This window comes from Cyrtonyx montezumae, unplaced genomic scaffold, assembly GCF_038088225.1.
Source record: "Cyrtonyx montezumae isolate F1298 unplaced genomic scaffold, pur_monq_1.0 scaffold_3, whole genome shotgun sequence".
NCBI lineage: Eukaryota > Metazoa > Chordata > Aves > Galliformes > Odontophoridae > Cyrtonyx > Cyrtonyx montezumae.
Window position 1 is genome coordinate 78,684,631 of NW_027072034.1, and position 13,543 is coordinate 78,698,173.

A 13,543-nucleotide genomic window follows, 5' to 3' on the forward strand; every position below is an offset into this window, starting at 1 on the left:
CAACAGTCAGGCAAACACATTTTTTCAAGTAGCATAGAAATGATCTCATTCCCCTCAGCTCCTTTCCTACAGAAAGATTGCACAGCTCGTCTGCTTTTTTGACTGTTGCTGTCTATCAGCTCAGTGCTCAGCAAGGACAGTCTGTCACAGAAGTTCTCTTTCTGAAAGATCAGCTGCAGCAAGCTCAGAGCCTACAGTTTTAGTGGTGAAGGCAGTCTTTTCCCATCTGTATTAGCTTCATTTACTTGTATAGACTTTCATCAGTGCTAAACTGACTGTACCTGAGCTGTCAGAATAGAAGACAGGCAAGAAAAATAACAGGGAAAATGTGAGACTTTTACAAAATTGATATTCTCTCATACAGGGACAATAAAAGAATAAAATATCCTCTGAAGAAAGAAATTGTTCAGCTAACAACTTTGAATTTGGGAAACTTAGAGGCTAACTCTTTCTATTTGAGGAGCAGCCACCTAATACACAGGCAACACAACTGCATAGCACATGACCCAAAACATGTTAGCATCACCTACAACAAAAACAGCATCAAAAGTAAGCATCAGCAGTGGTACAGAAGGGGGATTCCATCTCGTACCTCACAGAAGGACCTTCAGCAGTCTCACAGTATTGCTGTGCTTTATCATATTTATCTCAAGCTTGATTTTGCCACCCGCATTCATACCACAGACAGTAACCATCAAAACGTGCAATTAACATGTTTATTCAAACACAAGATACATTAAACCCTTCAAGAAACACATCACAGCTCGGCCTCAGCATATTAGATCTTCCCACTTAGCTTGCTTACAAGACATACTTTGTCACAACAGCACAGTCAGACTAAATGGTCACGGCAGAGAATGGCGCATGATGCAGGAACAGGATAAGAGCAAAGACCACAAGGAGAACATACTGCTGCATTACAGCCCAGCGTGGACTGTCCTGAAATTGACAAGAGGAGGGAGCTTTCTCCAACAGAATACAAGAATACAGTATAATTAGTACGCACTTTGCATCAATATTTATAATTATTAAAAATAGAAAAACATTAGCTTCAAATATTACTTGGCTCTCTACAATACCTATAAGGTAAAGCCATAAGTGGACTATCTCTGCTTAGTGAAAAATGCTAAATCCCTAGAACTGACTAGAGCCCAACTCAGTAGACAACTTAGGCATGTGCTCAAGTCCTACTGACAATAGTGGGGCTTACAAACACTTAAGTATTACAACGAACAAAGAGAGATTTCAACATGCATCAGGAGCTAGGTACATGCTAATTATTTCCAGTGAATCAGAATCAGAGTCCTTAAAATATGACAGTTATATACACTATGTAAATCAGCCTACCATCCAGTCAAACAAAAAACCCTCTGCTGGGTACAAAACCACCCAACACTGCCACCTGAATGAGCATGGCTCTCATGTTTTATTAACAGCTCCAAAAGCACGAACACGTCAGCACTAGGACAATTCCTCTTAACTGTCCTTTTGGTCCTCAGTCTTTCATAGTAACAGAATTGACCTGATTTGCACCAGTATAGTACTAAAATTTCTTACGTGATTTAGAAGTTCACAATCAGCAGATTTGTTTCTTCTTCAGCTCATTCCCAATCTATTGACAGATGCTCAGAACTACACAACTGTACAATAACACCAATGATTATATACAATCCTGCACAGGATACTGGAAGGAAGCCACCAAGGTATATAAATAAAATTCCCACTTGAAAAAATATTTGATTTCTCTTACACTTTAATATTGTTATCACAAAAACAAAACTCCGCAGTGTTGTCATGTATCAGCCCTCTCCAAACAAGGTTGACTGTAGAACTGTCCTTGTCCAGAAGTTAGCTTGCCGTAGCTAAGAAATCCAGGTATCCAGGCAAATGCTCCACATACTTGGGAATGAAACATTCCCATTTGCTCAGAGGAATTTGATTGCTGCTTTGTTAGGTTTTTATAATTTGGTTTTTTTTTGTGTGGTTTTTGTTGGTTTTTTTTTCCCCTAAACTTACATAACCCACTATATGATAGTGAACAAAATACTTTTGTTTCATAGAAACAACTAACATTTGCCAACAGCAGGCAAATGGTCTATTTACAGATACATTAGGACTGCCTGACTGACAGTGAGTGTACGGTAACTCCAAGTAACATGGAGCTCAAAACAGCGACGCTCTCTGCTGAACCGTCTTCCCTTTTAGGATACGTCTTATCTAGAGAAAAGAAAAAGACAAAACCATTAGCATTTATCATCCTAAAGTGAACCAATCTAAAGCAAACAAGAAAAAAACAACACCAGACATCCAACTCTGCATATCTCATTTATCTGAGTCTAGCTTCCAAGTTCAGTTATACCAGAACGGATCCAACTTCACAAGACTTGAACAACTAGAATTCCTCAGACTATTAGCTTCTTAGCTCAAGAGCCATCTTTTTTGGTTACATATTTGTACAGCTGCTAGGAATTAGCCATTTCTTCATCTGTTATTCAGGCCTAAGAACCGCCATTTTCATTGCTTGCTGTAATTACTAACGTGATCTTGCATCATTCTGAGATCAACACAGGAAGGGAGATGACCTCCCATACGCTGCACAGTAATGAAGAAAACATTTCTAAATATTATTTCCATGGGGATAAAAAGCTTCTGAGACGGGGAAAAAGCCACAAAATAAAGAAAATACCATCTGCTGAAACTTCTCCCTAGAAGTTACAAGAGCTCAAAACTTGGAAAACTTTGAGAGAAACGTAACTTTCGTGTTGGTGTGGGAGGATAGGGGGCTAAGAGTTTGGGGCAGGTTGTTTTATTTGTTTTTTACCTGTTCTCCCACAAGGCCATCGGGAACCAAGTGAACTGGCTGTTCATTTTCCAAATTTCTGGCACTTGGATCAGCTCCCTTTCGCATTAGCAGGCGAACTGCATCCAACTGACTGACCCGATACTGCAGGCTGGCAGCCACGTGGAGCGCTGTGTTGCCGTTGTAAGCCTGGAAAAGACAGAGAAACACCATGAAAAGAAACCAGCAAGGGGCATGAGTGGCAGTATAGTCAATGCTGGCAGGTGTACACATCCTGGATTACATCTGCCTACCTTTGCGTTAACAAAAGAGAGACAGTTGGGCAGCTCCAAGAAGAGACGAATGAGCTCCAGGTTTGCTTCCTCTGCTGCCAAATGTAAGGCAGAGCGGCCACTCTTACGATCCTACCAAGAAAAAAGAAGCATTTAGAGCATCCCTGCAGTCTTCATCCACCCAGGGTGAGCAAGCAGATAGAAAAGAACTAAGTAAATAATGCTGAGCAAAAGTACTCAAACTATATTACACTGAAAGTCAGTCTGGACAGGAAGCAACATCTGACAACAATTTACAGTTCAAGAACAGGGTATCATCAGCACCCTATTACTACAGATACCTCAAAACACTCCTAACATATTCTTAAACTTAAGGCACAGTCAATTTCAACTGGCATAGTATCAATCTTAATCCAGAAATTAGACTGTCACCTCCCTTTTCCCATAGTTCATTTGCATTGATAATACCTTATTCTTAATAAATGCAACATTCTTATTCCACTTAGGTAAATCGAGCCGTAGGTTGCTTAGGAAGCTTTCAAATGAATCTACTTCCTCCCTAATCAGTGGGCTGAGATGTGGCGTGGGAGAAAGGAGCATGATCTGCTTCCATATTTTCTTTGGACCTGGCATTTTACACTAAGTTGTTCCACTTACTTTTGCTTCAACGGAAGCTCCCATTTGTATCAGAGTCTTGATGGTTTCCACCAGGCTCTTGTTTCTCAGCAGAAGCTCCTGAACCTCAGGGGAGTGAGGTGGTTGGCAGTTTTGCAGTTCATGCAGCACAGCGTTATGGGCCAGAACAGCACAGTGTAGTGCTGTCAAACCTTCACATGAAAAATTCCTCATTAATGAATGAATACAACACAGAATTATTGACTGGCTGTTTGCTTCCACATTTCTAAGTGATAATGACTACTCCTGAATGGCTCAGGATCTGGGCTGTTAGTCACTCTAAGTAGTAAGTCACAGTCAGTCAGCACATAAGGATCTCTTCTTAATATACTTCTTCAGAAAGATCTATCACATGGAAAATAGGTTCAATTAAAACAACTCTCTGGTGCTAGAGATTCTGCATGCTGTACCCACCGACGTGCCACTGGCACTCATATTTTAAACAATAGCCCATTATCATCTATCCTTTCCATGCCAAACACGTGGATCACATGTAAGAGGGAACAGGCAAAGATCTCAACAGGCAGCGGCTAGCCATGCTTTTATCTGACAGATATGCCAACTGCAATGCAATTTCAATTCTAACTGTGAATGTGAACCTGGCAAAGATATAATGCATTTTATTGCCCTTCTCCCAGGATAACATTCACATCGGTAACTATAAAGCACTGTATCACACAGTAAACTGTAAGTCATAAACCCCAAACTCCTCACCATCATAGTTTGTTGCCTCAAGGTCCACATATTGATTGCTTCCCATGGCTCCCTTTTGGATGGCCTGCAAATGTGGGAACAGATACGCATTTAGGTCTACCCAAACCACATAATGTTTCCTCAAGCTTGCATACAGTCTTGCTGCAACGAAGTTGCAATCAAGAACTGAATTAAAGAGTTATTTATTGCTTTCCATATACTACTGAATTATTCACTGGTTGAAATCTCACAGCGAGAGTCAACCTCACTTTAAAATATAAATGTAGAGCCTGAGATATATAAAAAAAGGCAGCACAGAAGAAAGATAAGGAGAGCTGCAGTATTTTTTCAGAGCTCTCCAAAACTGCTAACACCAAATTAAGAACTATGGATAGGGCAGAGTTATGTCTGCCTCATTCTCACCTGAAGGACCTGGGCATGCCCCTTCTCAGCACAAACATGCAATGGCGTTCTACCCCAGCAGTCTGTGGTGTTCACTTGAGCCCCCAGGCTAACCAAATCCTGCACAATGAGATGCTGGTTGGCAGCCACAGCAACCTGGAAAGCGCTCTGCAAACATTGAGAAGAAAATTTCAACTATTAGTCATCTGATCTCTAACAGGAAAGAGCAACTAAAACAAATAAAAAGCCTAGCTGCCCGGTATTATTTAAGCAGTGATTATGAATACCAGGAAGCCAGGACAAAAAGTCGAGAGTATAGTTTTACCAGCTCAAGGTGATCCCAAGAAGTATTAATAGCTCAAGGTTAATATTAGTATGCAGACTAAATCTCGGGGTTAATGTTAAATAAGCATTTCACCACATTTTCCTCGGGGTCCAGACATCGGAGCACTTAGGTGCACAAGACAGGCAGAAAGAGTTTGAGAACCTCACCTGGCCATTGTGCTCTTTAATATCCAACATATGCAGAGCAGCCATTTTCCTTGCGAGAACGTAGGAGAGAGCTCGTCGGCCCTGGGCAACAGCAATGTGAAGGAAGCTGTGGAAAGAGGGAAAGCAGTTAGACACCAAGTAGACTGGGGCTCAAGCCACTACATAAATCCAAACGTACGTTGTGGGAAGGGCTTTATACTGCCAGCTTCAGACTTCATCTGAGTGACTAAGATTGAAACTCAGGCACCTTCATCCCAAGGCAATGTAAAGCATCTAAATTAGAATCTTTTTTACTCTCAATTTACCAGATAAAAATCTAATAAGTACCTGAAACGAGATGATACAACTATCTTATCTACTAAATATGCTGTAACTGCAAGCATCACAGCCCATCAGCAAGACCACGACTGGTGAAACCACTGCACTCGTGACACAAGCACCACTAACAAACAGCTTTCATTACAACTCAGCAGTCCACCAAAACCTGAACAGAAGTACACTCCAACCCTCTACTTCAGAAGCAGCGAGATAAGCACTACTCACGTGTCTCCATCCGAGTCTTTTGCGAGGAACTGGTCTTGAGAGATGTTAGCCAATTTGTTTTCCTCCTGCTCCACTTGCCATTGGAAAAATGACTTGCCCAGCTGCGTTGTGTTTCTGGCAACACTTTGGGGTGGCAGAGAGACATTCAGAGTTGCCAAAGAGACGCTGCGCTCAAGACTACCACAGACATTACTGGGAGCCAGGCTGAAGTTCTGAGCATGGGGGCTGACATTAGCCTGAGGATGGGCACTGCTCAGTGAGTGGAGAGGAGCGGCGATGTTCTCCGAGCCTTCAGAATCGTTCAGGAGGGAGGAGAAACTTTGTGACGGGCAGTACTGCAGTTCATGGCTCTCGAAGGAGTGCTGGTGGTAGCCTGGAGACTGGTCATTGGCAGAAAACGGCCTGTACTCCAGAGATGCATCTGAAGTGTAGCTCTGGGACAAATCCTGGTTCTGCGATGAAGGAAACTGGTAATGTTGAGGAGGATCAAGCATATTCTGGGAAGCGTGATCTTGGAATGCTTGGTACTTCTGGGATGGAGAGAAAGCCTGTGTTCCTGCACTGTCGTGGTACTGCTCGCCAGGTGAGACTCCGTGCAACCAGCTAACCTGCACTGTATTCAGGGAGACAGGGCTTGACTCGTTCTTAATGTTTATGATGTTCTGAAGCAGATCAGAATTGCTGTCATGCTTGGATTCGTTTTTATGCGTCTCCTCCATGTTATCCATTGAAGTCGGGGTCTGGGGCGGTGTCTGTCAGAAAAAGGAGCAAAGCAAACCCCAAGGAGTCAGAGGTACCATTTTAGGAGGAAATTTCTGATTGCACAAAACACAGGCACAGAAAAAAAATATTACTTGAAGCTTACCAGGAGGTGTGGGTGAACATTAACTTGGCGTTTGAAAGGAGGTCCATCAGAAAGGAGCTCAGGAGCCTTTCTTTTGCCACCCTGACTGAGAACGCTCTTCAATTCAGCTAAAATAAATAAACATATAAATAGACAAATTTAAAACCCTCTTGGAGATTACTATAATAATCTATTTTTAAAATATTATTGTGGGGTATTTAGAAGTGCTGAGGGTTTTTTGTTTTTTCTTTTACCTGTGTATGGTTCGTAGTTCACCAATCCTCCTTGTGGCTTTTGAGGGGGAAATAAAACAACAAGAACAGATTATTCCATCATTATAACGCTATTTTGGTGGAAACAAAACAGAAGAGACAACCAAAAGCAGAGGTTTGCTTCTATAAACGTAGGACATGTCTCAGAATAATCCTACTACATGATGGTCAAGCCCTAATTTAATTGCTTTTAATTGAGGTTAGAAAACATAAAGAGTTTTACGCAGCTTAAATGAAAACCATGATTTTTCTTAAGGCTTTTTAATAAGCTACTTGTTACAATACCACAGAACTGAAGAAAACGTAGAGAAAGACAACGTTCCCAAGTGAGGTATTAAGACTTTGATTCTTCTTTTTTTAATGTAAGTAAGCCTACCAAGTTTTCTCTGTCTCTTATGCCACGAACCTTTGTATGCAAAGTTTCCACTAGCAACACTCGTGTAGGAAACTCAAACACGCTCTCGGAAGGCAGACTGTGAGGAAAAACTCTCTCTAAACTCAGCATTTCCACACCTTACTATTTTCCAGCCTGAGGGTCTGCCTGACTTTACACGGGAGGAATGCAGAGGGCTGCTCAGCAGTTCTCCTCAGAGAAGACTCTGCTTCTAAGGGTTGTCAAAGTGTAGACTGCAAACCCATCTTGAACTCTCAAAAATCAGGGCTCAGCGAGACACCGAGGTCCCCTCCCCCATGTGGCAGCAGCCGTCTCACCCATCTCCTCCCACATCACTTCTTCCACGGCGTGTATTGAAAAAGAAGCATTATGACTCCATCCACATCCGAAAACACCAGGAACAAGATCACCGCTTTATCGCGTGCCTTCCTCCGCCAACCAGTGGTTAAACCCCATTATGTCAGCCCTGAAAAACGCTCATTACCTTGCCTTCGTCCGCAGCGGGGCCCGAGGACATCTGCTTGCTGCTCCTAAAGTGCAGCAGGAGCTCCTTCACCGAGTTCTTCACGCGGACCCCCTGGAACGGCCCTCTGTGCTGCTTTCCTCCCCCCATGTGCTGCTCCACTGTCGAGAGAGCACACGGGAGACCGCGCTTAAGCCCCGGGGTCGGCCTTCACGGCAACCCCGCCGCCCAACAGCTGAAAAAGGAACCCGAGCGCGGAACCTCGGCCGCCGCCGCCGCGTCCCCTCCCCGCAGCCCCGGCCCCGCCGTACCTTGCAGCCCGGGGCGGGCGCTGCCCCGGCCGTCCCTCCGGCCGCCGCCGCGGCTGCTCACCGACAGCTCCGAGTCGGAGCCCGGCGAGCCCGGCGCGGAGTGCGCCGGCGAGCAGCTGCCCTCGCTGGAGCGGGGCGAGGCGCCGTAGAAGTAGGCGAGGTTGATGGGGCTGCTGAGAGCCCCGCCGTCGCCGTCGGGCGCCGCGTCCCGGCTGCTGTCCACGATCATGGCGGTGCCGCGAGGCGGCGCGCGGAGGATCGAGGCGGGCGGAGGAGAGCGGCGGCGAGCACGGGCACGACCACGACCGAGCGGGCGGCGCGGCGGGGACTGCCGGGCACCGGCGGCCGCTCCGGGCTTATAGCGGCTCCGCCCCGCCGGCAGAGGCGGACCCGGGCAAGGGCGGGGCCGCGCTTCCCGTAAGGGCGGCGGGGGGAGGCGGGACGCGGCCGCGCCCGGGCTGAAGCTGGGGCACGCAGCCAGGCAGTAACCCCGCAGCGGCTGCCCGGCGAGGAGCAGGCGCGGAAGCTGTTTTGTTTTCGTGCTGTGTCGGAGCCCAGAGCGCAGCGTGGAGGTGGAGCTGCGTGGTGCCCACGCTAAGCGCGAGCGAGGAGTCTCAGTTACCTGCACTCACAGGGGACACCTCTCCCGATTTCTGCCTCTCAAAAAGGTGTTTCTCAGCCGCCACCGGACTCAGTGTCACGCAAGCCCGTGTTTGTCCGTGCCAGGTTGTGATTAGGATGTTGTTAGCGCTGCGGCTGCCCCGAAAATATGCAGTAAAGCACCACCGTATTTCTGAAGTATATTATGCAAATTGGAGGGCTATAATTTAGATTATTATACGTGTTTTAATTGTGCTAAAAAAATCCATGGGACAGGTGCAACGTGAAATTATATTAATCAGCCATGAGGAGGCAGGAGGGAATTACTTTGCAGTATTCAAACATTTTGTCCCCTTGTCTAGTGAGGAAAGGGTTTCACTTGGCAGTACCTACAATTTCCTACTCCAAAAACTCTGCGTTTTTAAGCCCCAGATCAGATTTATGCAGTTAAATTTGCAAACATAACACATGAAGTCAAACACTACACATTGCCAGAAACAGCACAGTCTAATAAAGGCAGAAATTCAATTGCTCCCTCATCAGCAGCCATCTCCCAGCAGGTTTCAATGAACTGCGTTGTGCAAGCAAGAATTTCTGAAGTCAGGCTGTATGTTTTAAACATGCGAGATTGCTCTCTTGTTCTCCAAACCTCAAGATCTCAACCATGATACCTCAGCTTTTGGTAGATACTTAGACTATTTTCTTCCTTAAATGCACTTGCTGACATCCCTTGCCTCTAGGACACGCTTGGTACTCTGATGGGAGAATCCATAACATGGCTTTCTGGAAACAAATCTGACTGATCTAACCTAATTTTTACATCACTACTCCACAGATGGGAAGCAAATGGTTTTAGTCTCGTTAGAAGGGCCTCCAACTGCCACAGCAAATGAATCGCATCTTTTAACAAGCAATAGCATGAATCTGAGAAGTATATAGCTGAAAAAAATTAGATTTAGAGTCACAGTGGTCTGTAAGTCCCTTAGAAATGACAAAGGTAAAATGGATGTTAAACCAGAAGTGAATTTCACTCATTTTAATTCTGCTAGGTCACACGAGGTCCTTAAAACACATACAGGCAGAACGAGCAACACCTTATCACTGCTACTCAGTAATCATTTTGGATCTGATTTAATTGAAGATTAGCCTCTGTCATATAAACAAAAGCTATCCTATGAAACAACACAATGAGGTTTTTACCTTAACGCAAAGATGTTGTGGAATTTCTACTCTGTTTCAAAGTTTCAAGTCTACTGAAGGCTGAATTGAGATCGAATGAGACTTGCTCTCATTGTACCACACAAAAATACACTCCAGGCAACGCTCTGATACCTTAGCTCTCACGTGTTTCACCAGCAACGTCTTATTTATCAGGTCTCCTGACATAAATCTGCTCCCCATCAAAGCAGATTAAGACAAGTCTAATTCCACCAAACTCTGCAACAAAAGACTCTTTCAAAAATACACACACCCATGTTGCACAAGATGAGCTGGCTCCCAACAACCTCTCAAAGCACTCCACACGAGTTACTGGCAAATTATTGCTGCATTTACAAATTGTAATTATTAATACTGCAGACCTCGAACGTTTCTCTTGGCCCAACCACCACGTAACATTTGTGGTGACCAAAGCCCCAGCAGATGTCTTCAGACTAAAGAAATTCCTGCCAGGCAGGGTAGTAACCTGAAGGGCTCATCACCTCTTCTGCTGGGAGAGCTGGCAGAGCCTGTATGGACAGCCACAAGCTGGGAGAAGGATGTCAGTGGGGAAGGAGCTGTGAAGGTGCTCAACAGGCAGCTTCAGCCAGCTTTGGCCAAGTGGTAACTCAGCAAAACCCATGGATCTGCTGAGCCGAAGGACTCAGCTCCCTAAGCAAAGGCCTCCAGATTCTCATCACACCTGCTCTTGTTCACTGCGATGTATCAATAATGCCAACTAGTGGCCAACATTAGCAACATTTGTCCTGACCCCTGTCTTGAATGCAGCAGCAAATAGCCAGATGTGCTTATATTCGTGTCACACATAGCTGCTAAAATGGGATGGAGCGTATGGGTTTTCAAGTCCAAACCTCAGCTTCTTCCCTCGCTACCAATTACACACGCAGATTAATCACTGCTGCCTGTCTCCGTGTTGCTGTTCTTATTCAGAGCAGGCACTGAGGAAAGATGCACTGGAAATGCCGTACTGGGCTTTCCCATGGACAAGGCCTGAAATAACTGTGTTACTGACACAAGGAAACAGCTGACCCACTGCCCAAAGTTGAAGCAGACCAAGAAGCCTGTTCAGTGCTTTGGGGTTTTTCTATTAAAACACATTTTCATTGTTTTCAGAACCCTTTCTAATCGTAACCATGAGGTTTTCTCTCATTTCTGGGTCCTGGTGCTGAGAGCAGTGCTTTAATGATAACATAACCTCAGACCATGAGAATTTTTCCTGTCCAGCTTTCAACCATCTCTGGTTTATCCTTTCTTACAAAATGTCTATAGCCTGAGCTGGAAGGAGAAGGGGACTTCCTGACCATATTGCTGTGTGGCATTAAAGAAACCAGAAGGAAATTTTCTGTGAAACTGCCTCAAATACTGGATGGGGACAACTGGTGCAATGAGCTCTGTGAGGTCCAAAACAGCACAGGCAACAGAGGGGATTGAGCACTCCCAGCTCTGAAAAATCTGGGCTCCACAGCTCAGGCAGAGGTTTACACATTGTAAATCACTTCCTCCTAACACTATCATCCTTTTTAGCTTCATAGGTAAGCGATCACCAGTCCAACAAGACCAGCCCCAACCTTTATATGGTCAAATGATGTGGTCCCACAGTGTACCCTCATATCTTGGTCCCACGATTGCTAACAAAACACATTCGTGAGCTCAGTTCTGGGATGACCACCTCCTGGGCATGGTTTGCTCTAGGACAGCTCCCTACAGGCAGTTGTACAGGCAAGGCTGTGCCAGTTTACCTCCCGCTACTTGGAACGACTCTCCAGAAGGCATCCTTCCTCATCTTCCCCCTCAGAAAAATCCCCTGGAAGCTGTAGCTCCACGTCACTTATGTGGCAAAAACTTGTTTGAAAAGCAGCAGCGTGTTGGCAGTGACATGTTATTTCAGGCACTCAGTGTTAAAAAGGGAAAAAAAAAACAACCCAAAACCAACACAAGCATGGAAAATATGTCCTGAGGAGGCCACACAGGGCCCAGAAGAGATCACAGCAAAGGGTTATGCTTTATGAATATGGCCAGTCTGCTGTAGGGAAATGGACAGCTTAGACAGCGTGCTTGCGCTGCTTGATCCCTGGGGCACACACTGGGGTGAATGCAGCAAGGGATATCGACTTCAAATAAATGAAGTCCAGAAAGCAGAGCTTTGCTTTCACTGGACAGCAGTATGCAGTTGTCTCTGCCAGACACATGGCCACACCTAACAGACTGGGGAGCACAAGGAGCGTGCCAGCCCCCAGAGCAGCTCGCGGTTTGGTGGGAATAGGAGTGTACTGAAGTCTTCTCACGCTGTCCTAAGTGGCAGCACAGAACAGCCTTTAGGTAAATTGGCAGGGACAAACTAATAGTAACAAGAATTCGGTTTTGCAACACATTTCTGGAATTGTATGACCTCTGTGGTATTTCTTAAACTGAAAATAAAAATGGTAGTTTACTGACCGGTTGCTTAATGCAAGCGAATATTCACTGTATGGATGTCAAATGTTGCTTACTCTCAAACAGGTATAATTAGCCTCCTGCTACAGGCTTTGAGTCAAGGTGTGTGAATACGGCTGCCACACCTCTGTGTGCCAGAAGCATTTCTATGCAGCACACAAATTCCAAACAGTCCAACATAACACTGAGTTGGCTTTTAGAACAGCACCAAGAAAAACAGAGATGAAAGCTCAGTAACTACCTTCACTCCTGCAGATTGTTCTCTAGGATCAATAAGCACGTTTGCCCCAACAACTTAAGAGACCGACCACGTGTCTGCAGATTGGAAACAGGCCATGATGCATTTTTTTCTCTAAAAGCTAGTACAGAGGAGTCTGTGTTCCTTCCCTCTGCTCTACTTGTATTGCTACATTTTTCCTCAACATTGGTCTCCATGACTGCCGGCCTAGGATTAGCCTGAACTTCAAAAGGGAGCGTGTATAATTCCTCATATTACAGAAAAACTTGGACTATTTACTACGTATCTTTTGGGGCTAACTCCTTTGATCTGAAGAATGCCTCCAATTCTGCTTTTTTTTCCCCTCACCAGCTGTTTGATATTTAAGAAAAAAATAGTTGGTTGCTCCCAAGTAGATTTTTTCACACTGTATATATATAAAGCAGCTGAAATCAGTACCGAGGAAAAGAAACACTGAAGTGTTCAAAGCTGCCTAAGCTGATCTGATTTCTTTACAAGTAAACAGTCTCTCTTGTATGCCTTATATTTATGGACATTCCTTTCAGCATACTCACTGTCCTGGTTAGTCATGTTTTCTCTTAAGCTGCTCTATCTCATTAGTACCTTGCAGTAGGAACTCACCACTGAGACATACACGCACCGCTGATGTCACAGCATGTAAATATGGAGCAAAATGCTGTTTCCCCATAGCAAAGGGCAACATCACCTGTCAACTGGAAAACATACTGGTGTGTACATGGATGAGGTAAATAGTGCATATTCCTGTCTCAAAACACCGCTTACAGTATTCTGGTTTAGAAAGGGAGTTAGTGCAGTTTCTCAGAGGCCACTGTGATTTTAAAAATACAAGCATGAGCTTTCCTTATGACTCACACTGAAGGTCTTTAACCTCC

The 13,543-nt window shown here is 44.9% G+C and overlaps 1 protein-coding gene across 2 annotated transcripts; it reads right to left on the reverse strand.

Moving 5' to 3' along the window:
- Positions 1-702: 702 nt before the first annotated feature.
- Positions 703-8,928, reverse strand: NFKBIZ (NFKB inhibitor zeta). 2 transcript variants are annotated; one of them, XM_065741989.1, is made up of 12 exons: positions 8,784-8,928; positions 7,872-8,011; positions 6,976-7,012; positions 6,743-6,849; positions 5,878-6,629; positions 5,335-5,440; positions 4,864-5,010; positions 4,462-4,525; positions 3,730-3,899; positions 3,094-3,204; positions 2,822-2,989; positions 703-2,217 (listed from the first exon to the last, which is right to left on the reverse strand). In XM_065741989.1, exons 2-12 carry the CDS (start codon positions 7,998-8,000, stop codon positions 2,164-2,166), a joined length of 1,845 nt encoding a protein of 614 aa, XP_065598061.1. In that variant the 5' UTR covers positions 8,001-8,011; positions 8,784-8,928; the 3' UTR covers positions 703-2,163. The 2 variants fall into 2 exon arrangements, with proteins under 2 accessions (XP_065598061.1, XP_065598060.1); XM_065741988.1 differs by lacking the exon at positions 8,784-8,928 and adding an exon at positions 8,162-8,431.
- Positions 8,929-13,543: the final 4,615 nt, after the last annotated feature.

Excerpts from the sequence above, each read along its gene's own strand:
- NFKBIZ (XM_065741988.1), bottom strand. The coding sequence starts at position 8,390 with ATGATCGTGGACAGCAGCCGGGACGCGGCGCCCGACGGCGACGGCGGG. Across the intron at positions 5,441-5,877 it reads AAAGACTCGGATGGAGACAC|CTTCCTTCACATTGCTGTTG; the intron begins GTGAGTAGTGCT and ends CTCTTTCCACAG. Across the intron at positions 4,526-4,863 it reads GGCATGCCCAGGTCCTTCAG|GCCATCCAAAAGGGAGCCAT; the intron begins GTGAGAATGAGG and ends CCACATTTGCAG.